We start from the raw sequence: 26,710 nt of genomic DNA on the forward strand, positions 1-26,710 counted from the left end.
TCAGAAGCAATCAAACCTCCATGTGTTGTGACCTCACAACCACAGCTTATTGGCTGTCTGGCATATTACAATCAGTGGTCAAGCCAGAAAAAGAGGATATTCTGGTCTTTGTGGCAAAAAAAAGGCCTGAACCTCAATTTATTGAAAATAATTTGCTATTTAAATCAGCTGCAATATTAGTCAGAAAAATCACAATAGGATATTTGACCCAAATCGGTCAGCACTAAGTTAGAACCAGACTAACTGAAGATGGCATGCGTTTCAATTACTTGTCAGCTACGGTCAGTTTTAGCTGAACCATCACTTAAAACAAGTGAACTAAAGCGGAGCTGAGCATGAGGCTCCTTACACCTCGTGTGTGTTTGTTGTGTCTGTGTCCTACAGGAAGGGTCCGGACCCAGAGGAGATGGACAAGGACATGATCCTGCAGGAGAAGGAGGCTGAGGTACACAAAGACGCCCACCACTCACAGGTCACTTTCATAGCTATGAGCAAAACCTGCTGACTAACCCTGCCCATGTGTTTATGCTACAGCTGAGACGAATGCAGGAGATGATCGCTAAGATGCAGGCACAGATGCAGAAGCAGGGCGATGGCGAAGGAGATGGACCCCACGTGTGAACGAAACAGTAAGCCCATACAAATGACTTCTAGAATAGCGCACACTTGTGTAGGATATATATTTTTTGCTGATAATAATGTATTTTAGACTTGTACCTCCAAAACTATGGGGACACTCCACTTTTCCAGTGTGTTTTGTATGATGTGTATAATGAGTATGTTTTCTTATTTAGTTTGTAGTTAATATATTAGAGATTAGGGATGGGTATTGAGATCCGGTACAAAATTGAAGGTTTAAATCAGGGTTTCTCAACCTATGGACAACGGACAACCAGTGGGCTGTGGAGCACTCTCTGGTGGTAATGTCACTTTGTCATAAAAACTTAAGTGGGAAAAAGATTAACTCAATAAATTATCTATCTAAATCTATAAATTGATCTTTTCACATTATAATCAATATAAAATGTGATGAACTGCAGCTTCAAATCACAGTCCACATCTATCACGTACATTTCTGTTCTTTTGTTCTCCCCCTTTTTTTTTTTTTAGTTTTATTTTATTTTTATTTATTTATTTATTTTTTAAACATACCTGCAAATTTTGCTAACCTCCTAACAACTACAGTGGCTGATTCTCAGGTTTTCAGTGTCATCATTTAAGAAAAGAAAAAGTTGCATTAAAAAAATGTCTTCCTGTGGGCTGCTATGCTTTGTAGTTTACACAGGTGGGCCTTGGCGTGGAAAAGGCTGAAAACTCTGGGCTTAAATCACCTTTTCAGAAAATAAAACTATGAAGCTATTCTTATTCACCAGCTTTTTATTTAGATTTTTTTCCGTTCCACCTTTATAGGTGCAGCAGTTCCATTCTGCCACTTCAGGCGCTACAATAACTGCTGCACCATTTAAGGTGGAATGGGAAAATTTGAGCCACAAAGTTGCGAATAGGAAGCCATGTGTTAAAACTGAAGTAGGATAGTTTGATAATCTAAATGTCCTTATCAGAAAATGTTTCCAGCATTAAGAGAATAATTAAGATATTTTGATAATCAGCTTATCGGGGAGAAATGATAATATTAAGCTTAATCTGTACTGAATTTGGTAGTCAGTAGCTAGCACAGCATAAATCACCGACTGCTAGGTAGCCTAAGTTTGAAGCTAGTGTGAGCTGTCCTGATAACCAAGAGCAACTAACTTTGTATTGCTTATAGTTATTAATATTTTCAGCAAGGGCTGGGCGATAAAACTATAACGATAATTATCGCAATATAACTTTTCCTCGATAGAGCGATAAGAAATGTTTGATAAATGTTCGATATAGTACTCCACTCTCACACTCCCACGTTCAGCAACAGCCCTGGTGGCATTTTCTACTACAAGGAATGCGACGTTACTCTGCTGACGCCAGGAGAGGGTACACTTCTGAATTTTTCAACATGATTAGAGAGGGAGGGGCTGACGAGTAAAAATGGGTCGCCACATATACTTTAGCAACATGTGAAACTTGGAGTTATACATTCCCTGTTTGACAGGAGCGACTGGCGATCTGTTCTCCTGTGACCGAGTCTGAGTGAGGAGATCAGTGGTGTAACTGTCCTACAGTGAACTCACCGCTTTCTGTACATCCTAACAGCTTTAGCAGCGTTAAATCACGTCTGCTCCTCTCAACTACAGCACTGTTACAGCTCAGTCAGATTTGAGTATTAGTGCATTCACAAGCAGTGAAAGAAAGAAGTGGTTCATGCAGTTACAGCCCTGATTTAAACGACAGTAACTGAGGAAGCTGTGAGGCACTGGAGAGCGGGAGAGCTCCATCTTTCCAGGCTAGCTGTTTTTTAGCATCTGGCTAACTTGAAGCAGCTCCGTCACCCGTACAACACGGAGAATTGATGATACTGTAGATCAAACACGACACAAAAGCACCGCTTTCAGTTTAAACGCAGCTGAAAGTCGGACTCTGTTTGTCTGGTGTTGATATTGCAGTTCACCCCTCAAACTAGGCTGGTGTCTGAATGCTGTGATATGCTCTGATATGGAAGTGGTGGGACTGTTGGCAGTAAGACGGTGTGATCCATCACTGCCAGCTGATGTTTGCTGGTCGCGTTGTTGAGTAACTAAACAGTTTAGCGCTGTTGTGGCCACTTGTTTAGCATCTGTAACGGGATAGCCGAGTCTCGTCACCAGACAGATAAAAATAATCTTTTCCTTTTTTTAAATTATGTCTATTTCAAAAACGGCAGCTGTGCTTTTCCAGCTGATATAACAGCTCATCAGAACCTTTCTCCCACTGTCCCTTGACAGATCTGTGAGATGTTCCACTGTTTGGTGAGTTTTTGTCGTGTTCTGACCATAAAGGATAGTTTAAAACAGCGATTAACCACCCTTTTCACATCTTTTCATCTTTGTGAATCTTTTCGCATCTTTCCATGTCATGTCTTTATTTTTTGCACCAAATTTTGGAGAGTAGAATCAATAACAGTACAAGTATTGGTATTGTTAAGAAGTCTCGGGATTGATAAAATCCTGATGATGCCCATGCCTGTTAAAGATGCGTTTCAATAGATAGCTGTTCACATCTGGCCATTTTTCATCTTAAAAACTGCATTCCCAAAGAACAGCCGCTGAAAGCCCTACACTGGGCTCAGTGGTGCCCATCGCCTCAAGTCAGATTCCACTCTGAAGACGTCCTGCATATACAACCATCCTGAGAGTCTGTCCCCCCAAACAAACCCTCATAACGAGCATCTATAGCAGAGATGACTATTAAAGAGGATCCGTCTGAAGGAATACCGTGTTCACTCATCTGACTCAATCCAACCTATTTCCTTGCAGTTAGTGATTTTGGGAGATATGTGCTTGTAGATGTTTGAGTTTGCATCTCGTTATTTGAATATGCCCTTTATGGCTGCAATGTCCTGGAAAACAATAAGACATTCCTGGAAAAGGAGGGCAGATTCTGCAGCAGTGGCTTAATGAATCTCAAAGATATCATATTGACTTAAATTTGAGACTGTAGTAGTAGAGTACCGGAGTAGTGAGTACAGTTACACTTGGTGTCCACTTATTGCTCATGTTAATGTTAATTGCAGTAGTTTATATATCATAGCTGTCCAAAGAAAAACATGTATCTCCGTTTTTGTCAATTTTTAGATTTCTGCATCATTTGATCGTGGTGGCTGTCCTTTACCTCATGAATGCACCAATAGTAATGCTCTAAAATGACTTGGAATAAAATATCTTCACATTGACTTTACATTAAATACAAAGAAAGGGTTTGTCCTTTCCTGTAAAGTTACCATTTTGAAGATACTTGTTTTTCTGTGGACATTGGTATGTATTAAATGTTGTTAGTGTCATTATTGCCTTTAGAAGTCAGGATATACCTTTGTTTTCTTCTCCCAGGTGCAGAGCTGTTGTTTGAGCATGACCAGCAGAAAACAGACAGAAGGCAGGAGCGGAAGGGAGGCTGGTGCATGTCTCGTTATGCTTGCCACTTTCTTAGTTTCTTCTACTCTTACTTGGGATAATGTTTTTTTTATTTCTTTTTTGTAAGCAGTATTATTATTGTTATTATTGTTATTTTTTATTTACCCAAATGCTGTTTCTAATATTATATAATTTGTACCAAACTATTGAACTATGCCTATAACCAAATTGAAGTATACAGACCAGTGAGTAGTTTTTCTTGTTAATTGCAGAGTCATTTATGTGGTAGCATCTTAATACATTTTGTTTTTTAATCTGATAAGAAGGCCACCTGCTGCCGCTGCTGCTGTTCAGTAAGAACCCACTGCTGTAGAGTCTCTTAAAGGAAACACAGCACAAAGCGCTAACCATGGCTGACAGAAGTAGGACATGAAAGCCTGCGGCCAGCATCCTCATTAATTAGCCACGTTAGCATATTTGGCTAAGTCATTCCTTTAACATTCTGTGGCAGCTCCTCTACCACTGAAAGTCCTCCTGATCACGGGACGGGGAACCTGCCAGCTGGCTCCAGAACAAACACTGTGAGAAGACTGCAGCAGCGCAGGGTTTGGATCGTTACTGTGATGGGTGCTGCACCAGTTTTTGGAGGTTAAGTGGTGGTGTGGAATGTTTTCCAGGAGAGTAGTGAAGTGGCCCTCAGCTGGTTGGTAATATACTATTCAGTATACTGTGACTAGTCTGGCTAGTGTTTCTCAGTTAGCCAGATATCTTAAGCCTAAATCCAGGCATATCCAATAGGAGGAGAACTAGAGAACATTCCTTTTGGATGGTCCTCACTTTTGGCTTAAATCATCCAGGTCTGGTGACCTGCTAGTGCTTTTGCTGTTGTAGCATACCTGTTCCACTTCATGAAGGGCTTAAATTACCTGCTGGGGCTGCGTGATGATGACACACTTCTAGTACTGCAATTATGATGCACCTGCAATATGCCTATAAAGGACTGGTAAACCAGTAGACCTCTGAAGTCAACATCATGCCCTTTTAGGAACTACGCAGAATTTCTCTTTGGAAAAAGTGAATGGTGGTTCTAAAATGGCCTTTATCGCACCCTAGTGAACCAAAATGTGCCAAACCTGATACAATTTCCTCTCAAGTGTCACTGGATCCTATGAATTACGAGGTCGTTTAGCAGTGAAAATATGAATAAAGCTACATACCTGCTACAAGCCCACCAATGCCTATAGAGCCTTGGTGAACCAGTAGGCCTCTGTAGTTGTATTAACCATATTACGAACTAAGATTTTCTCTATGGAAAAAAAGCAGTGTTTCTAAAATTGGCACTACAGCGCTGTGTAGTAAACGAAAATGTCGTAAACGCGATACAGTGATTCCACCACCACCACCAATAAGTGTATGTGAAATTATGAATAATGCTACTAGGAAGCCAACACTGCACACTGATCTGATCTTGATTATACATCAATACTATATCGCTATTATATCGAAGAAAACCTTGTGTCTCCATCTTTGTCGTTTTTCGGTTTCTGACCATTTAATAATGCCTGTTGCCCTTTACAATGTATATACATTTCATGGCGAATGGACCAAAAGACACAGCCCAAAATTACTTGAAAAAAGTCTGGTTCCATTGACTCACATTAAAACTAAAGTAGGTTTTTTTCCTTCTCCTGTAAAGTTACCATTTTTGGAGATACAAGGTTTTTTCCGACAACAGCGAGTCAATGTTGGTTTGTAATATGTAGTAATGTAGGCGGCTTATTAGCGGCTTCATAATTCTGAGCATCTGGATTTGGAGCTACAAAAAATGTACCAACTTTTAGCACAGTAGCAACAAAATTTCCCGAAACCCATTTGTTTTTCCCATAGAGATAACCAGATGAGACCTGGAGTTCCTTATTTGGGCATGACCACTTCAGAGGTCTGTGTGACATCAAGGCCTTTTATTGGAAAGCATGAACACTGTGATTCATTAAAACAGCCACAGAAATGCATCTGGGGCTGTAATTGGTCAGATTAGAAAGCTTATTTACATATTACAATGCGTTAACTGTATTGCAAAGGCCAGTATCGCGATGATGATTAACAAGCAGCATATCGTGCAGCCCTGCAGGTGAGCTAGAGCAGATAAAAAGTGGCAGCTGATTTGTACTGTTATGAAAGAGGAGTGGCCGCTCTTTCACGTGGTTGTGGTGGTGATTACGTATACTGTATGTGCCTCTGTGGATTCTGTCCCACAGCTGTCAGAAACAGCTGTACGGTGTGAAGTTGACTGGTGCGGTAATACACCCAGGAGTGCAGTGAAGTATCAGCCCGGTGATGTGTTAATGTACAGTGTTGGGCCCTGACGCATGCCAAATAACTCCTCCCTCGGCCCTACGTTAATATTAATGAGCCCTCACCCTGTGAAGGTGACCTGTGTGGTTGTGTGCACCTACTGCCCATTCTGTAAGTCTTCATCAACTCTTTAAACAAAAAAAGACCTTGATATGGGAGATTTCCCATCTGTTCAGCTCCAGTTAGTCCCTTAAACTGGTTGACACTGTCCACAGTTTTATCTGGAATCTGTTAACATTCCACTTGTACGGTTTGAGAACTTTCTCTAATAAACTTGTTGGCTATTATCTCGTATTGTAATAAAGGTTTTTATGAAAGCTTATACGATACATTAGTTATTTCTTCTTGTTGTGTGTGATTGTGTGATGCTGTGCCTTTATTATAACTACACTTTAGTTGCGCCGTTCATGTAAAAGCACAAGGGCTCCCACTGTACTGTATTCCAACGTTGTGGCTGTCAGCATGGAAAGTCTTTTTCCTGTTTGTCAAAAGTGAATTTCACTGATTTTGCAACAATTCAGGATAGTTCAGTGTGTGAGGTGTAAACAGAGAGATTCAGAGCGGTTTGGTGTGAAATTGTTCAGATGTCTTTACAGTGGTGGTGATGGGAACAAGGGGTCATCATGACTACAACACAGATATAGATAATTTATTTACTATCCAGAACCACCAGAGAACCTGTACAAGTCTTTTAGGTACGATGTCTTTCACTGAGGACTGACTGATGTCTGTGTTGTCATTCTGTAGTTGACATTATGTCTGAGCTGCGACAAAAATTAATGGGATTTTAACACCTAAAGGTTTTTTCCTCAATAAATTTCACTGAATCCTCTGAAATACCAGTAATACATGAATAATGCTACATACACTATTATTCCCAGAAGTACTCCGTTGTCTGGCTTCACATGCATATGAAATTGAGTAAGATCCCATTCTTAATCCATAGGGTTTAATATGATGTCAGCCCACCCTTTGCAGCTTTAACAGCTTCAACTCTTCTGGGAAGGCTTTCCACAAGGGTTAGGAGTGTGTTTATGGGAATTTTTGACCGTTCTTCCAGAAGCACATCTGTGAGGTCAGACACTGATATTGGACGAGAAGGCCTGGCTCACAGTCTCCGCTCTAATTCATCCCAAAGGTGTTCGACAGAAATTTCACAACTGGACTTCCACAGGTGGCGTCTGATCACGGTACCACGCTGGAATTCACTGAGATCCTGAGAGCGACCCATTCTTTCACTAATGTCTGTAGAAGCAGTCTGCAGGACTAGGGGCTTGGTTTTATACACCCGTGGCCATGGAAGTGATTGGAACACCTGAATTCAGTAATTTGGATGGGTGAGTAAACACTTCTGGATATATAGTGTAAATCACGTCCAAAGCCTTGAGTTTTTTCTCTCTAAACAAAAAAAAAGTGTGTTTTTATTGCATTAGTAATTTACTATTGACTCTCATTACCAAATTGACCCTCCTGGTGACTTTACCTACTGAATTAAATGTTTTAAGACAAATTTCACCAGAAATGACAGAATAACAATTATTATTAATAGGTTTAAAAAGTTACAACTGGGGCTTCCACAAGACACTGCAAGCAGATGGGCTAAAGCGTTCATTTTCCAACCAGAACCCACCAAACCCACGCTTGCCCAGTCTCATTTTGACCTGTTTTGTTGCTGTTCATGCGAAAAATTTCCACTACAGGTCACAAGGGGGCAGACAGTGACCCATCTAATCATGTGTAATTTACAGTTAGTTATTAAAATACATGCAGATTTATTAACTATATTCTGCCCAAATCTGCTTTAGTAACATTTATACGTCTAAAGATGCCTTTATTCATCACAGCATAACTTACCATAATGCCATGATAAAAGTCTGGGATAGGGAAGATGTTGTTTGGACCTTTGTGCCACACATTACTGTGTTTATGTACAGGGGTATTCAGTTAGACCTCTACCACAGAGAATCTGAGCAGATACCTGCTGTGGTGGCTGGACATCAGTGCTGTGCGGTGCTGTATTAATGCTCAGATATCCTGTGTATGGATTTGATGTGTGTTTCCAAACACAGCTTTATAGCTGCAGTGTATTATGACTCAGGTCGCAGTGTGACAGCACGGATTACTACAAGCTCTCAGATCACCGGCCCATCTGAATACTGCTGCCTCAGCAGACAGACGGACGTCCGCCATTGGCTATGACCTGAACTGACCTGAGCAGAGGGTAGTAACCAGAGAGCAGTGTAAAACTAGAGCCCAGTGAAAATACACCAGTAAGGCATAACATTCTGACCACCTCCTTGTTTCTATGCTCACTCTCCATTTTATCAGCTGCACTTTGTAGTTCTACAGTTACAGACTGTAGTCCATCTGTTTCTCTGATACTTTGTTACCCCCTTTTACCCTGTTCTTCAGTGGTCAGGACCCCCATGGACCCTCACAGAGCAGGTACTATTTGGGTGTTGGATCATTCTCAGCACTGCAGTAACACTGACGTGGTGGTGGTGTGTTCGTGTGTGTTGTGCTGGTATGAGTGGATCAGACACAGCAGTGCTGCTGGAGTTTTTTAAAACACTGCGTCCACTCACTGTCCACTCTATTAGACAGTCCTACCTTGTCGGTCCACCTTGTAGATGTAAAGTCAGAGACGATAGCTCATCTGCTGCTGTACAGTTTGTGTTGGTCTTCCTCTAGCCCTTCTTCAGTGGTCACAGGACACTGCCCACAGGATGCTGTTGGCTGGATATTTTTGGTTGGTGGACTATTCTCAGTCCAGAAGTGACACTGAGGTGTTTAAAAAGTCCAGTAGAACTGCTGTCTGATCTACTCATACCACCACTTTGTTATAATCCCACTGACAGTTGACTGTGGAATATTTAGTAGTGAGGAAATTTCACGACTGGACTTGTTGCACAGGTGGCGTCCGATCACGGTACCACGCTGGAATTCCCTGAGCTCCTGAGAGTGACCCATTCATTCACTAATGTGTGTAGAAGCAGTCTGCAGGCCTAGGGGCTTGGCTTTATACACCTGTGGCCATGGAAGTGATTGGAACACCTGAATTCAGTGATTTGGATGGGGGAGTGAATACTTCTGGAGATATAATATATATACAGATATTAACATCTCTTTTGGTCTTTTCAATCTGGCTCTATTTATTGTGAGTTTATTTGTCTCTTAATTAAATACTTGTTAACTGTCTGGTCTGTTCACAGCGTGTTACGTCGTTCATTTGTGCCAGCTTCCAAGCCCCCGGACACCGAGCAGAGTGGACAGAGCTTTGTGAGGTTCAGACTGACTATCTGTTCAGTGAAAAACACTTGCGTGCTTCCATGACATCATTCTGGTAATACCTGCCTGCAGGATTATGACTCATAAACCCAAAACAGCATCCAGATTAGCCATCAGGGTGAAGGTCTTCCACAGTGATCGAATCAAATGGACGTTTCACAAATGTGACCCAAACAAACAAACAAACAAATAAATAAATAAGACCAATCAATACTTCCATAAACTTTTATAATAGGATTTTTGTTCTAACAGGTAAACACAGCGTCGTCAATGTCATGGCTTTTTTGTCTCTTAAATACTCTGCATTCTATAAAGAAACTGTAACTGTAAAAATATTTAATTATAACTAATTAAAAGATCTGTGAGGGTGGAGAGGGCAGATGGGGGGGTGTACATGATCTGTATGGTTGTTATGGTAACTGGCTGGGATGTGGTCAGGGGTCAGAGGTCCGGTCCAGGTGGCGCTTCACCGTGACGATGGGGCGGTGTTACCGTTTCCATTCAGAGCGAACCTGAAGAGTAGAGAAGAAAAAAAAAGTCAATTTCTTTCTTTCTTTCCATCCTTCTTTCCTTCTGTTTGTCTTTCCCTGTGTCTTTCCCTCTGTCTGTCTTCCGTCTGTTTTTCTGTCCTTCTTGCCTTCTGTCTTTCCATCTGTCTGTCTGTCCTTCTTGCCTTCTGTCTTTCCATCTGTCTGTCTGTCCTTCTTGCCTTCTGTCTGTCTTTCCATCTGTTTTTCTGTCCTTATTTCTCTGTCTGTATTTCCCTCTGTCTTTGTCTTTCCGTCTGTCTTTCCGTCCGTCCTTCTTTCTTCCTGTCTTTCCGTCCTTCATTACGATTTGAATTTGATTAAAAAGTTACTGCAGTGTTTTTGTAACTGTTTGAAATCAAAACAGCAAAAGTCAAAAGTGCAGACTTCAGGCTCCATAAAGAATCAATAACAAATGTAATTAATTATATAACTATACAACTAATTACACAGTTGTGTAATCCTATTTAAAATGGTATGGCAAAAAGATTCACACAGATTTTTCCAATTTTCTACATTATTAAATGGTTAAGATGTAAACAGAGTAATTCAGAGTGGTTTGGTGTGAAATGCTGTTCTAGAGAAACTTACTGAGTCTGATTTGTTCACAGAAGTGTTACACCATAGATTATATATGGTGAAAGGTACATGCAAGGTGTTGTGAGGCAAAATAGTCCCTACAGAATTTTTTTTTGCAGATATTTTACCATCAATATTCCATATAAACTCACAAGACTCATGTAGGTTCACTGGTGGTTTTGGATGGTAAATAAAATGTCTGTGTTGTGGTCATCGTGACCCCTGGTTCCCATCACCACCAATGTAATGAATGATTTTCGCATCAGAACCACTCAGAATTAGTTTTCCTACATTCTCAATTATACTGAAAATTCGAAATACTTAAATGTTCTCCAGCTCTGGGCCCTCAGATGGTCCAAAAATTTTGCTCCATCTCTATGCAACTGTGACATGGGTTGGAGCAAAAACATGGACCATCTGGGAGGCCCTGAGAACCAGTCTGAAGACCTCTGCTCTAATAGTGAAGACCTCTGCAAACAGACAGTAACGCAAGAAACAAAGCACGTGAAGAGGTCTGATCTGTATGACTGCTCCACCTGAATGCTGTGTAGTGTAAGATCCTACTGAACACTCACAGGTGTAGTGACTCACCTGCACACTCTCTCCATCACGTGCGTGACCAGCAGGTCAGAGATGCCGGGGCAGGACTCCTCGGCGAGGTTAAAGGCGTTCTCCAGTTCCTCTATGGCCCCCATTCCTCCACCACTTGCCCGCCGCTTCTCTTTTAACTGCAGGAAAAGTTCAGACAAGATTAAATACCTCAAAACACACAGACTAGACAAAATGTAACAGCTCACAGATGAAACGAACACTTGATTCATTTTAAAAAAGTAGTGCATTCAAGGTCTGGGAGAGATTAGACGGTGAGCGCACCGTCAGATCTTGTAGTTGATGTGTTAAATGTGGGAGAAATGGACAGGCATGAATATCAGAGGGCCACATTGTTATAGCCAAACAACTGGATCAGAGCATCTCTGCAACAGCAAGGCTTGTGGTGTGCTCCTGGTCAGCAGTGTGGACCACGGAGGGACAAACCAGCATCAGGGTGTCCACTGACAGAAGTGCTACTACTGCACAGAAATGTTTATGGGAGGAATGTGTCAACACAGTGCATCGTACCCCACTGACGAATCGGCTACTCTGTCCGTCAGTCTGATGGATCAGTCTGGGTTTGGCGATTTCCAGGAGAACATTACCTGCCTGACTGCACTGTTCCAGCTGTAAAGTTTGTTGGAGAAGGGATAATGATATGGGGCTGTTTTTCAGGGGTTGGCCTAGAACCCTTAGTTCCAGTGAAGGGGAACCTTAATGTTTCAGCACCAAGAGATTTGGGATTTTTGTACACTAACTTTGTGTGAATAGTTTGGGGAAGAACCTTCTGTTCCAGCATGACTGAGACCCAGAGCATGAAGCAGCTCCGTAAAGGCCGTGCTGGGCGAGTTTGGTGTGGAGGAACTTGACTGACCCTCACAGAATCCTGTCCTCAACCCCATCCAACACCTTTGGGATGAACTAAAACAGAGATTGTGAGTCAGACCCTCTCGTCCAGCATCGGTGTCTGACCTCACAAATGCTGTTCTGGATAAACGAACAAAAATTCCTATAGGCACTCTCCAACATCTTACAAAGCTTCCTAGAAAACTGGAAGCTGTTAGAGCTCTAAAGGGGGACCAACTCCATATTAATGCCTATGGATTTAGAATGGGATTCATAAAAGCTCCTGTGGGTGTGATGTGTAGGTGTCCCAATACTTTTGTCCATATAGTGTAGCATTACAGAAAAAATGTAATCCTACACAAATAAACAAGTGTGGCACCAGTCATCTCCATCACAGTCATGCCATGCATAAATGAATGAAATCAAAGACCTCTTAGTGATAAGTTAGGACCCCCTGGGGGCCCACAGACCCCACTCTGAGAATGTGGAGAAGTTTACCTCTCTGAAGATGGGCGAGACGAGTGCAGACAGACACTGAGACCTGGGCTGCCTCTTCACCTCTGCGGCCTGAGAATCAGTCACACAAAACATTATTAGTCTATTTTAGCTTTTTCATGTGTTTGTGCTTTAATAAAGCCGGCAAAACAAACGGCATGTCCTTTTGAGTTTCCCCATCAAGTCACAGACCATGAACACCAGGGGTGTCAAACTGAACATGGTTTATTCAAAATGTGCCAAAACCGTAAACAGTAAAATAGACACTGAATGCTTTAATAATAATAATAATAATAATAATAATTAAGTTTAAGTGACCCTTATTAGTCCCACAACGGGGAAATTTCACCTGCCTTTTTTGCTTGAACTAGACACCTTTCCTTTTTATGGTGCTGTCCCATAGACACATTTTATGTTGCAGTGCATGCTGGGGATTGTAGTACAGCTCATGGTGAAACGGGCCAATTCCTGGCTGCGACAGAAGGTGTTTACTGCAGTCTGGTTGCATCTCACCTCTGAGTCTGTGTTCGGGTATCCTTTCTGAAGCTTGTTCATTGAGCTGGGCCTGACGGTGGGGAAAGTCCACATAGGACACTGATCTCTCTCGTCTCCGTCTCCGTCCCTGCGAGAAAGGGACAGAACACAGAGTCGTATGTTATTGTTTCCACCATTCTGTGGAGTCCTAGTTTAGTACCAGGCCTAATTTAACACAACTGATAAGCTGCTCAAGGCGTGTAGCATCGAACACAGACACGAGACTAATGGACCACTGATGGGACATCCAGTCAGGGTTGAAGGGTGGTGGTTCTCCAGGAATTAGTTATTCTGTAGCTTTGCTAAATTTTAAAACCCACAAATAAAAAACATGGTCCTTCAAGGCTTCTACATAGAACCATGAACAGTCAAAGAATCCTTTAAATGATTAAAGGGTTATTTGCATCATGAAAGGCTTCTTCAGCTGGATGGACATTGTGTTCTATACAGAACCATTTCGAAAAGGGTTCTATGCAGCACCAAAAAAGGTTCTTCTATCATTACAAGCTAGACATCCTAACAATAGAAGAGCCCTTTTCGGGGCTATATTCCCCCCCCAATAAGGTTCTACAAAAGAACCACATACAATCTCCATCAAACTGAAGAACACCCTCACAAAGCACATTCTTGCAAAAGGTTCTTCTAGTGTTCAACCATTTTATTCAGGAAAGAAACCCTTGAAGAACCGTCTTTAAGTGTGTCGGACACAATACAAAAGCTAAGTGTCTCACTCGGTTTACACAAAGTGTAAAACAGATAAGTGACCATAGTTAGCGGAGGTCAAGGTCTTGGCACTAAGGTGGTCACTCTTTAAAGAAATCGGATGGATGACTCCGAATAGACCAAGTATTGACAAAATCCAGACTTCAAGATGACTATAGATAACAGTAGCTCTGTCCCAGTTCAGAGGCTGCATTTAACCTCTGACTCCTTGGAGCCACCAGTGGTTCCAAAACACACTTCCTCGTGTTCTTCATAACGTTCATATTTCATAAGCTCCATTCAGAAGCTGGGCGTCGTATGAGGCTGTAACTCTTCTCTCCAGTCAAATAGATGGTGATGTCATTTTAAACCCTTATAATAAAAGAAGCTGAACTCAGTTTGTTTTTCTACTGAAAGTCGAGCCGTTTTTCACCAAATCTGGGCTATAAACTATAAACAGACGGCGTCTCTTCAGTGATCTGCTCTGGAAACATTACTAATATAAAATAACACAAAGAGCGTCTGAAATTTTGGCTTTCAGCAGTATATTATAAGCGTATAGTGATGTGTAGATCATAAAACACATGTTCTGTTAATTTGAGGGGAACTTTTATTAAAAAAATTAATAAAATAAAAATCTACATTTATTTCATGCAGTTGCTGAATAATCTGCCTTATGATTCGGTCGTGTAAATTCAGATGGACAAAGCGAAATATATCCTGGAGAAAGAGGTTAAAGGCCGACAGCAGCGTGACTAGACTGTCCCATTTCGAAGCCTCCTTCATATGTGATGGAGAAATGTGCCCTTTTCTATGCCAATGAAGGATCCAACGGGTGGATCGTTCACCAGCCAACATATCCCGAGGTTGATTGTGTGCTGGCGAGGAATCAAGAACATGGTGGCGTCAGCAGAGGAGCGAACAGCGGCTGAAGAGACACTTTAAATGTAAGTATTGGGTTTAAACTGAGTTGAACAGCCAATGATACTAATGTTAAAAAATGCCAATGTGGTCTGAAGCACAACTTACTCTAACGTTTTATTTTAGGGAGCAAAGAGCCGACAGAGAGAAGCATCTCCAGCTGTAATAAATGAAAAAAGAAAAAATCAAAGTTTTAAGGATCTTTAAAAGAACTTGACAGGAGCGGCATTTCATGATGTGATGGTAAGGGTGGGAACAGCGGCTGCTGTGGAGCAGAGCCTCCCATTTCAGTTCAGCCTTTGAAGAACATGCCTTCGTAGACTGTGTCCTTCAAAGGATGTAGCTCCTGAACTGGCACAGACTTCGTACAGTGTACATACAGTATCAGAAACCACACAATCAAGTCAATTAGAGATACTGAACACCTTACTGTGTGATTTAGGTATGCAACATGGTGAGGCGGTTTGGGTTCCATCGCCTGAATTAGATTACTTACTGACCTATAATTTGCTATATTTACACGTATTTATACCTGGACATCGCCGTGGACTGGACTTGCACCACCCTGAATTACTGTTTTAAATGAGAGAGCTGCATTACGTATGAAAGGACGGAGTGATGTCTTACATGTCGGAGTCGTCTGAGCTGGACTCCTCTCCATGGCCTTCAGACTTCCAGCGGCGGTAGCGGTCGATCAGCTCCGTCAGATATGACGTTTTCTTGGTGTAGCGTGTGATAAACTTGTGCTTTAGAAGCTCTTTAGCTGTGGGCCTCTGTGGAAGAGAACAATTCAACTCAAATTATATTAAGCAAAAACTTACACACTATGATAAAATACATCCATGTTCAATAAATGACCAGATTTATTTATCATAATAATAATAATAATAATAATAATAATAATAATAATAATAATAATACACAAACAAATCTCTTGCTAAGCAATGTAGTTCATAAAAATAGGCTTGCAAACATAATGGTCAAAAATGTTTTTATGGTTTTTAATAATGAGCCAGATTAAGAGAGGTTAATGGTGTTTTTGGAGGACAAAAGACCCCTCAACCCCACCTCCCACACCCTGACAATAATAAATAACCAAAAAAAAAAAAAAAAAAACGCAAAACAAACGAAAAAAGTGCATATGTGAAAAATAACTTTAATAAATAACTAACAAAATTATTCGTTCTCCACCACTGATCAATGGCTTTCTGCACATTTTTGTTAGGGGGCTTTTAACTATTTTAAATATCGTGGCAGGGTTTGGGCTGAGGGGGCTTTATTTCATTTAATTATATTAACTACTCTATGGGCAGACTTTAATAATTTAATGACTAATGCAGGGGTCTTTAATTACAATTCAGTGAGGTCCAGTTAGAGAAAATTTCCTCAAGGTCCAGAACATCATAACATCTAACTTACATCATGATTCAGTGCCACATACTGTTTACTCAAGTAGCCGAGTAGGAATATTAACATCTTATACAGTCGACAGCTGAATATCAGACCAAATAAAGTCCAGTTCAGTCAAATTTCAACAACATTTACTGTCAGCTTTCTCTTTTTAGAGCACGTCATGTGAAATAACCCTCTGACTCACTTTCTTCTCTGACTGCTGTTTCTCGCCTCGTCTCTCCCCTGTGTGAGGTCACTCACTCAAGTCTCAGAGCTCATCATAATGCACAGAACTGATTGGCTGAGTAGTATCACATGTGATATTTACAACACATGCGATTGGTCTATGTATCCTGGGCCGCTAAAGCTACTGTAAAGGCCAGAAAAGTTACGCTGATTGAAATAGGACCAACCCATCAAAATTAAATAATTCTCCATAGTTTATCGGTTGTAGGTCCAGGTCTGCATAGGACAGTGTCTGGGTCCAGACTCAGACCGTGGTCCACCTATTAGTGACCTCTGGACTAATGGATCACTGATGGGACATCCAGTCAGGATTGAAGATGGTGGTTCTGCAGGATTCGGTTATTGAGTAGCATTGCTAAAATTTATAACCCACAAAGAAAAAAAAATACAAATATTGTTCTTTAGGGTTCTTTAGACAGAAAAAATGATTCAACATAGAATCAAGAACACTCAGAGAGGCCTTTGTATGAGGCCTCTTTGCATCGTAGGTTCTTTGCATCGTAGACTGATAGAGAATATGCTGAATGTGACGTGCTCATCTGCGAAGGCACCATTAATGCTGAATTATATATACATGTTTTGGCAACATATGCTGCCATTCAGACGACGTCTTTTTCAGGCGAGGCTTTCATTTTAACCATAGTTTAGTCATTACACACTTAAGGGCTTTCTGTGTATTTAATATTTGCATCTGCAGTGGACAGTCCCCAGTCTGTGAGCTGCCTCAGGCCTCCCTGGCAGTCAGAGCCCCCTGGCCACTGGCCCTATTGGCCTGGTCAGTAATCTATCCCTGGATGTCTGCAGTCTTATGTGTAAACGTTAAATGTTTTACAATTGCTTCAGAAGCAGCTCAGGTCTCAGAACCAAATCTTTTCACACCAAATGTTCCCGCAAAGCTACTTTATAGCATTTCTCAAATGGTCGAGAACACAAACACTCCAGAAGAAGGACTTAAGAATCCAAACCTAATGTCTGGAGGGACGATTAGTATGACTTGAGAGGATGATTTTATTTAAAAAGTTGCAATAATAATAATAATAATAATAATAATAATAATAAAAATTAAATAAGTAAATGAGGAAGACTGACTTGAACAATCATCTACTCTTTTCCAGCTCTCTACTACAATAATACTCACAAATCGCGGGTCCTTATTGAGGCACGCCTCCACAAACTCTTTGAAAGGTTTGCTATAGGAGCCCTCCAGTGTGGGTGGGGTGTTTTTGGGGATGAGGAATAACACGCGCATAGGGTGCAGGTCAGAGTTCGGTGGCTCCCCTTTGGCCAGCTCGATTGCCGTTATGCCCAGAGACCAGATATCTGCCTACAAACAACAAGGAAATAAATAAGTTCTCTGGATGACTGTTAGACTTGCTGCTAAAAGAACTAATAGATGCAAAACAAGGGCATTTTAACTGAACTCTAACTGATCACCTGAAAGATAACAAATCATGTCAAACAGAGCAGTAGGAAACGTTACAGACCGCTGGGTCCTCCACTGATGCCACAGACTAGACTGACTTCATTGCTGTAGCCTGAAGTCTGAAGCTTGAAGAAGCACATTGTCATGTTTTCTGTCTACGGCAGTGCGAAGGAGGGAAAGCTGCTTACGCTACAACCCAACCTAACCAGCAGCGCTGAAACAGCTGATGTGAGTAACTTACTGCTCAGCCTATAAATCACATTTGCTGCACAAAATCTCAATTACACTAACCAAAAAATTGTTTTCAGTTCACGTGCAGAGACTATTTGCAGGAGTAAAAGCATTCCCGCGGAAGGAGAAGCGCTCGCGCACAAGGAAAATGAATCTGACACTCAGCTGTTTTCTGCTTGCTGTTGAGCTTCTGCTCACGCAAGAGATTAATTCGTTTTTTTACAGTTGTGGGCGGGTCCAGACAAATGATTGGGCAACTTAATCGTAATTATCAAACATTCAGGAAGACAGAATGAAGTAATTACAGGCAGCGTTTTGGCTTATGCCATGATACTGGGTGGTCTTCTAGAGTGAAAGCCCTGTTTCCGGTTTTTATATTCAGCAAAGCTTTGATGACCACAGACAGCCAGCCAATCACAACACGGTTCCAGAAATCAGTAGTGCCCAATCATACATCCAGACCCGCCCACAGTGGCCTAAAACAAATTAAACCCTTGCGCGAGCAGAAGCTCAACAACAAGCAGAAAGACCAACTGAGCGTCGGACAACAGTAAACACAAATGATAAAAGCAGATTTGTGGGCGGAGCACGGACAGGTGAGCTGACCCACCTTGAAGTCGTAAGCCGACTGTTTAATGACCTCTGGAGCCATCCAGAATGGAGTGCCCACAAACGTGTTCCTCTTTATCTGTGTGTCTGTCAGCTGACCCGCCACCCCGAAATCAGCCAGCTTCACATCACCCTGCTCAGACAGCAGCACATTCGCAGCTAGAGAGAGAGAGAGAGAGAGAGAGACACACACAGAGAGAGAGAGAGAGAGAGAGAGAGAGAGAGAGAGAGAGAGAGAGAGAGAGAGAGAGAGAGAGAGAGAGAGAGAGAGAGAGAGAGAGAGAGAGAGAGAGAGAGAGAGAGAGAGAGATTTTTACATTTTTGCTGACTGAAACCCGACCATATCGTATCGAACTCTGAACGCTGCACCGTCACGTAGTTGATATGTCTGTGTTTTCCTGCTGATCACCTTTGATGTCACGGTGAATCTTCCGTTCAGAGTGTAAATATTCCAGACCCTTCAGGATTTCCCTCAGTATAGTAGCGATGTAGGTCTCCTCCAGCGGTCCGGGACGCAGCTGAAGGAGGAGAAGATCAGCAGCTCATTAGACGAGTTCAGCTGTGTCTCTTCTTCCTGACTAGAGAAGCTGTAAGTGTGAGTTCTCTATGTAAGCGCAGAATTACAGCAGCACGCTTTTCACTTACGAGGTCTAGAGCAGAGCCGCCTCCCAAATACTCCATAATGATCCACAGTTTGGTTCCCTGTGAAGAACCACACAATACCAGAACATTACAAGCCTGATTTCTCTTCTGAGTGCATTACATATACACCCATTCTCTCACACACACAAACACACAGATCAGGCAGAACATTCTGACCACCTCCTTGTTTTTACACTCATTGTCCATTTTATCAGCTCCACTTACTGTATAGCTGCACTTTGTAGTTCTACAGTTACAGACTGTAGTCCATCTGTTTCTCTGATACTTTGTTACCCCCTTTTACCCTGTTCTTCAGTGGTCAGGACCCCCATGGACCCTCACAGAGCAGGTACTATATGGGTGGTGGATCATTCTCAGCACTGCAGTAACACTGAGGTGGTGGTGGTGTGTTAATATGTGTTGCACTGGCACGAGTGGATCAGACACAGCAGTGCCGCTGGAGGTAAGATGTTGGCTTCGTACCATTTAAGGTGGAGTGGAAAATGTATGTGCATGATATTATTATATAAAAGCTTTGGTAGCCACTTTTATATGTTTTTGTAAAATTTCAGTTTGGAACGTTCTGAGCTCTGGAGATGTGCAGGTCATACGGATCCAGTCTGTCAGTTTAGCTTCTCAATGTTTTCTGGAGTCACAGCTAAAGCATCTACATATCTTTTCATCTTTTTCCTGATCACGCTGGTCTGGTTTGTTGGCGTTCATCCACCTGCAGAGCCGCATCTGTGATGAGTCGAGCTCTATCAGAATCAGAGTTACAGCTCACTTACCAACATGGAGACGTGGTCTTCTTAATGACTCAATCGAATACTATGAATTCTAGCATTTCACGTGACGCAACACTGTACAGTCGCCACCATTCTGTGGGCCGAATCAGGGAGTGACTGTGCTGTGCGACGCCTTCAATCTGCTGTGCTTTGTGAATGATTCACCTGCAAGAAGCAACAGAAGCTGAGAGACTAGAGAGACACAGACCTTTAATTCAGTGTTCTCACTCCAGGTTTGGAGCCACTGCACTGTGTAGTTTAGTGTTTCTCTCCGCTGTTCACACCTCGTTCAGTTCAAGAAGGGATTAATCAGCTGATAATATCAGGTATTTTAACCAAGAAACCACAGTTATGCAGGGCAGGGGTTTCAGGACTGGAGCTGAACTCCGAACTAACTGAACTAGCAAACTTACAGAACCACGTCTGTCAAGACACAATGTCGTTTTCTGCTCCACGACATTCAGTCTGATATTTAACGCTTATGTTTCTCCATTCAAACGTCATTTAAATCTCCAGAAACAGAGAGTAAAGTTATCCCGGTGGTCTGCAGCTCCGTTAGGGGGACGACTGATCATCTCTCGGCTGTTAACATCAGCTAAAGTTCTCTAAAGACCTGCATTGTTCACATCTGTGTTGATTAGCTGATGTGGTTTCCCTCCTATGATCACTGACTTTATCTCCTCTTTATGCAATAACATGGGATCCTTTACCCACCCTGACGTGAAGAGCCGGTGGGCTTCTGTGCTTTTAAATGCTGTGAGAGACTCTCCAGAACAGGGAGAGGGGCTGAGTATGAGATACATATAAATGTCAGGAAAACACAAATGTGGTAGCTTTTTTGCCGGTTTAAGTGGGTCCAGGAGTTCAGGGGGAAACGGTATCAGGATCTCAGACTATTTTATCGACTTTCTCATCCAAAGTAAGGAGAGTAATTTTAGCCATGTATCGCCTCTAGTTACGTTTGCGTGGAGCAGCGAAGCCAGAAATTCGGTCCCAAATAAGGCAGAAAAATCATGTGTCCAAAACCGGAGGATAGGTGGGGCATGTACTTCCAGCTCCAGCAGCTCCAGCGTAAAACTAAAGACATCAAATGTGTCTCGGCCGATTAGCTACATTTGGGGTAAAGGGGGAAACCGTAGCTTAGTAGGTTACCTTCAGATATGAGCCGTAGTATTTGGTGACGAACGGGCTGTCGCACTGGCTCAGCACGGTGATTTCCTGCTGAATGTCCTCGATCTCGTCCTCAGCCTCCTCCAGGTCTATGATCTTTATGGCCACGACCTCCTTTGTGCGGTTATTAATGCCTTTGTAGACCTCCCCGAACGAGCCTTTCCCAATGCGCTCCTGCTTCGTGAAGTACTCCTCTGGGTCAAGACGGGCATTCTGAACTCAGAGATCGAGGAGCACATATCAGAATCTCTGCTGAAGTAATGATAAAACAAGTATACTTTCCATGTATGTGGTTTGCTTTAAATAAGTGTCTGCTAAATTAGTAAACACACACACACACACACACACATATATATACATACATATATACACATACATACATGTACAGATGTTGACACCCTGCTGACACCATACATATTAGAAATAGCCCTACACTGGCCATCCTGGTCTATTCGTCCATCTGCTGCTCCTTAAAGGAGAACCTCACCACTTTTTCACAGTTTCTGCCTACTTGAAACTGTTAAGATGTAGACAGAGTCACTCAGCGTGGTCTTATGTGAAATGCTTCATCAGAACTGTTCACACTGATGGTGATAGGAACTAGATGTCTAATGCCTCTAACAGCTCCATCACAGAAAGCTATTAGATGAAATGGATATGAATACATTGCCTGATGCTTCAGACATACAGTGGGTTGCAAAAGTATTCATACCCCTTGAACTTTTCCATATTTTGTCACATTACAACCACAAACATAAATATATTTCACTGGAATTTAATGTGAAAGACCAACACAAAGTGGTATACAATTGTGAAGTGGAAAGAAAATTATACATGAATCAAAACATTTTTTACAAATAAAAAACTAATAAGTGCGACGTGCAAAAGTATTCAGCCCCCTTTTCCCTGAGTGCAACCAATTGCATTCAGAAGTTGCCTGATGACTGCTAATGACTCAAAAGGGTCCACCTGTGTGTAATCTAATCTCAGTACAAATACAGCTGCTCCGTGACGGCCTCAGATGTTGGTTAAGAGAATATTGGGGAGCAAACAGCATCATGAAGTCCAAAGAACACACCAGACAGGTTAGGAATATGGTTTTGGAGAAGTTTAAAGCAGGCTTAGGTTATAAAAAGATTTCCCAAGCTTTGAACATCTCACGGAGCACTGTTCAATCCATCATCCGGAAATGGAAAGAGTATGGCACCACAGTAAACCTGCCAAGACAAGGCCATCCACCTAAACTTACAGGCCGAACAAGGAGATCACTGATCAGAGAGGCAGCCAAGAGGCCCATGGTGACTCTGGATGAAATGCAGAGAGCCACAGCTCAGGTGGGGGAAACTGTCCACAGGACAACAATTAGTCGTGCACTACACAAATGTGGTCTTTATGGAAGAGTGGCAAGGAGAAAGCCATTGTTAAAAGAAAACCATAAGAAGTCCCGTTTGCAGTTTGCCAGAAGCCATGTTGAGGACACAGCAAACATGTGGAAGAAGGTGCTTTGGTCAGACGAGACCAAAATAGAACTTTTTGGCCACAATGCAAAACGCTATGCGTGGCGGAGAAATAACACTGCGCATCACTCTGAAAACACCATCCCCACTGTCAAATATGGTGGTGGCAGCATCATGCTCTGGGGGTGCTTCTCTTCAGCAGGGACCGGGAAGTTGGTCAAAGTTGATGGGAAGATGGATGGAGCCAAATACAGGGCAATCTTGGAAGAAAACCTGTTGGAGTCAGCAAAAGATTTGAGACTGGGGCGGAGGTTCACCTTCCAGCAGGACAACGACCCTAAACATAAAGCCAGAGCTACAATGGAGTGGTTTAAAAAAAAGAATATTCATGTGTTAGAATGGCCCAGTCAGAGTCCAGACCTAAACCCAATTGAGAATTTGTGGCAAGATCTCAAAACTGCTGTTCACAAACGCTCTCCATCCAATCTGACTGAGCTTGAGCTGTTTTGCAAGGAGGAATGGGCAAGAATTTCAGTCACTAGATGTGCAAAGCTGGTGGAGACATACCCTAAAAGACTTGCAGCTGTAATTGCAGCAAAAGGTGGCTCCACAAAGTATTGACTCAGGGGGGCTGAATACTTTTGCACGTCGCACTTATTAGTTTTTTATTTGTAAAAAATGTTTTGATTCATGTATAATTTTCTTTCCACTTCACAATTGTATACCACTTTGTGTTGGTCTTTCACATTAAATTCCAGTGAAATATATTTATGTTTGTGGTTGTAATGTGACAAAATATGTTTTTGTTCAAGGGGTATGAATACTTTTGCAACCCACTGTACAACATACATCTGAGAAGACTCATGTAGGTTCTCTGGTGGTTCTGGATAGTAAATGTCTATATCTGTGTTGTAGTCATGGTGACCCCTGGTTCCCATCACCACCACTGTAAAGACATCTGAACCATTTCACACCAAACCCTCTCTGAATCTCTCTGTTTACACCTCACACACTGAACTATGCAGGAATATGATGAAATGAGACGTGAGATTTTCATGGTGATCCCAGACACAGCACTGGATCAGTGAATCACTCACAAAAACATGAGGGATCAGATCAAGCTCTTAAAATGTTAGTCAATTTGATTTCTTTTAAGGTGAACTCCAAATGTTTTCAAATTTTCCACATAATTAACTGGTTTAGATTGTAAACAGAGTCATTCAGAGCGGTTTGGTGTGAAACACTTAGTTCTAGAGAAACTTACAGAGTCAGAGCTGTTCACAGTGGTGGTGATAGGAACCAGACGTCCACCTCTAAAAGCTCCCTCACAGAAAGTTCCTACATGAAATGGTTATGAATTCACTGCTTGATGACTGAGATGCTGTTTGATGGTGATGTTTTGGTTTAAAATGTATTTTAATCAATTTATATTAATCAAAACTTGGTGGAGGTATACATGCAGGGTGTTAAGAGGCAAAATAGTTCCCAATGAAATCTTTATATTTAAATTATTTTAGATTTATCACTATTTTACTGTCATTAGCATTCCATATAAGCTCAGAAGAAGGTTCTCTGGTGGTTCTGGATAGCAAATAAAATGTCTATATCTGTGTTGTAGTCATGGTGATGCCTGGTTCCCATCACCACCACTGTAAAGACATCTGAACCATTTCACACCAAACTGCTCTGAATCTCTCTGTTCACATCTCACAGACCGAGTTATACAGGAATATGATTTGAAATGAGACTTGAGAACTGAGCCAGCCTACTGGAGAATAAGAGCAGAGAAAAGCTCAGAAACACAGTGCTTAATTATGCTTTCTCTATAGTTAGATGGTCAAGATGTAAACAGAGCCTTTCAGAGCGGTTTGGTGTGACACGCTCTGTTCTTGAGAAACTTAAGAGTCAGTAGTGGTGATAGGAACCAAACGTCCACCTCTAAAAGCTCCTCACAGAAGGTTCCTACATGAAATGGCTATGAATTCACTGCCTCATGTCTAAGACACTGTTGTTTAGCATTTTCGAGATAAGGTTTTGGCCTTAATTGTATATTTAAAAAGCCATTCATGACAAACGGGTACATACAGGCCATTGTGAGACAAAATAGTCCCCAGAGAAATCTGATCATTCCAGGTTTTCCACCATTTCACCATCATCAACATTCCATATAAACACTCAGAAGACTCATGTAGGTTCTCTGGTGGTTCTGGATAGTAAATGTCTATATCTGTGTTGTAGTCATGGCGACACCTGGTTCCTATCACCACCACTGTAAAGACATCTGAAGCATTTCACACCAAACCCACTCTGAATCTCTCTGTTTACATCTCAACCACTGAATTATCAGAATTCTTCACATATAAGAAATCAGTGGAATTGCCCTTTAACCTCACAAAGAGCTCAGGAATGAGAAGATGAGCTGTTGTTGGAGCAGGTAAGGCACTACATCGGTGGTCACCAACCCTTTTCTTCTCCTCCTCCTGCTTCTCCTGGGCTTTAGTCCAAGCCAACTGCCTCCTCCTTATCTAACACTGATGCATCTGATCCAGCCAATCAAGGACTACTGTAGTAGTTAGCTGGAGCAGGTGTGGTTGGAACTAGACTCTGCAGGGAGGTAGATCTCAAGGACCAGGGTTTGGAGGCCACTGCCCTACATGTGACCTATGGCTGGTGCTTCTCAGCCCTGGTCCTGGAGGTCCACTGCCCTGCACTGTCCCAGCTCATTCACAGCCCATTATTGAGCTGAAGTTTCAGGAAAAACACTAAAACGTGCAGGAACAGGGTTGAGTCACACTGGCCCACAACTGGGGTGGAGATGGAAAACACACTGCTCCAGCATAAGCAGATAAAAGCCAAGACATTAAAACAAACCAGCTGCATGTTGGCTTCCATCCTCCAGCCTCCTCAGCCTCAATCTCCCCGTTCCACCTTAAATGGTGCAGCAGTTACACGTAACGGCTGCACCACTTAAGGTGGAACGGGGAGATTTGACCAAGCAGCCTCCTCACCTGGTTCTGGATGTCTCGGAGGTGCGCCATCCCCTCTGCAGCCTGGGTCCGGCCCCTTTTACAGCCCAAAGGGGGGAATTATGTGGATTTCAGGCTCCTGGTTTCCAGCTCGGGGCTCCGCCAGCTGTTGTTATTATTAACGTTACCGCACTCATACACACACAGACACGGTGCAGCCTGCCGAGCTCTCGGCCTCGGATCTCCCACAGCCGGACCCCGAATCCCGGCCAGAACCGCGCTCAGGTGTCCTTCAGATCCATGTAGTTAACCGCCGGCCTACGATCAAACCACAAACCGCGAAAAAACTATTTTATTCTTTATCAAAACGATCCTTCATTTATCGCTCTTGCGGGATGGACGAAAATAATAGCGTCCGATGCGCATGCGCGGGCTGTCGGGTCGTGCGCCGCGGGATTCTGGGGGTTGTAGTTTTGTCCGCAGTCGTCGTCGCGTTAAGCCTTTTAGTGACATTTGTTCGATGTAAACAGCCTGCAGAATGTATGGACTTCTGTTCCCGTACGGAAATCTGCTATAGTCACATATATCATAAGGGGTTAGGCATGAATAAAAAAAAATACATTCATAATATGTGTATGTTTGATAGGCAGGTGAATACCTACAATATAAATGGTTTTGAAAGGCAAAATGAAATACAAAAAAAAAACATAATATGAAGTTAACATACATGAGCAGTATATTCCATCCTTACATGAATAATGCTTACTATCATATATTGATACATATGTGTTACACATGTAAACAATATTTCCAAAAGTATTCACTCACCCATCCAAATCAGTGAATTCAGGTGCTCCAATCACTTCCAAGTGATTACTAAATATTCCATTACTAAATATTCCACAGTCAACTGTCAGTGGGATTATAACAAAGTGGAAGCGAGTGGGAACGACAGCAACTCAGCCACG

General features: G+C 42.2%; 2 protein-coding genes across 3 annotated transcripts in view; one reads left to right on the top strand and one right to left on the bottom strand.

Annotated features, from left to right (window-relative positions):
* Nucleotides 1–6,660, top strand: part of sept2 (septin 2) — a 30,807-nt gene extending 24,147 nt beyond the window's left edge. For both annotated transcript variants that reach the window (XM_017706351.2, XM_017706352.2), the window contains exons 11-13: nucleotides 385–445; nucleotides 535–629; nucleotides 3,960–6,660. In XM_017706351.2, coding sequence (XP_017561840.1) covers nucleotides 385–445; nucleotides 535–621 — 148 coding nt within the window. In that variant the 3' untranslated portion in view covers nucleotides 622–629; nucleotides 3,960–6,660. The remainder of the gene's footprint in view (nucleotides 1–384; nucleotides 446–534; nucleotides 630–3,959) is intronic.
* A 3,173-nt stretch (nucleotides 6,661–9,833) lies between these two features.
* Nucleotides 9,834–26,166, bottom strand: stk25b (serine/threonine kinase 25b). Its single transcript, XM_017706354.2, has 11 exons — nucleotides 25,785–26,166; nucleotides 21,302–21,532; nucleotides 19,368–19,424; nucleotides 19,132–19,240; nucleotides 18,724–18,881; nucleotides 17,598–17,783; nucleotides 15,449–15,594; nucleotides 13,178–13,286; nucleotides 12,668–12,736; nucleotides 11,324–11,460; nucleotides 9,834–10,138 (listed from the first exon to the last, which is right to left on the bottom strand). The coding sequence occupies exons 1-11, from the start codon at nucleotides 25,812–25,814 to the stop codon at nucleotides 10,093–10,095; spliced, it is 1,278 nt and encodes a 425-aa protein (XP_017561843.1). The 5' UTR covers nucleotides 25,815–26,166; the 3' UTR covers nucleotides 9,834–10,092.
* Between the last annotated feature and the right edge of the window lie 544 nt (nucleotides 26,167–26,710).

Source organism: Pygocentrus nattereri, chromosome 17, assembly GCF_015220715.1.
Source record: "Pygocentrus nattereri isolate fPygNat1 chromosome 17, fPygNat1.pri, whole genome shotgun sequence".
NCBI classification, from domain to species: domain Eukaryota; kingdom Metazoa; phylum Chordata; class Actinopteri; order Characiformes; family Serrasalmidae; genus Pygocentrus; species Pygocentrus nattereri.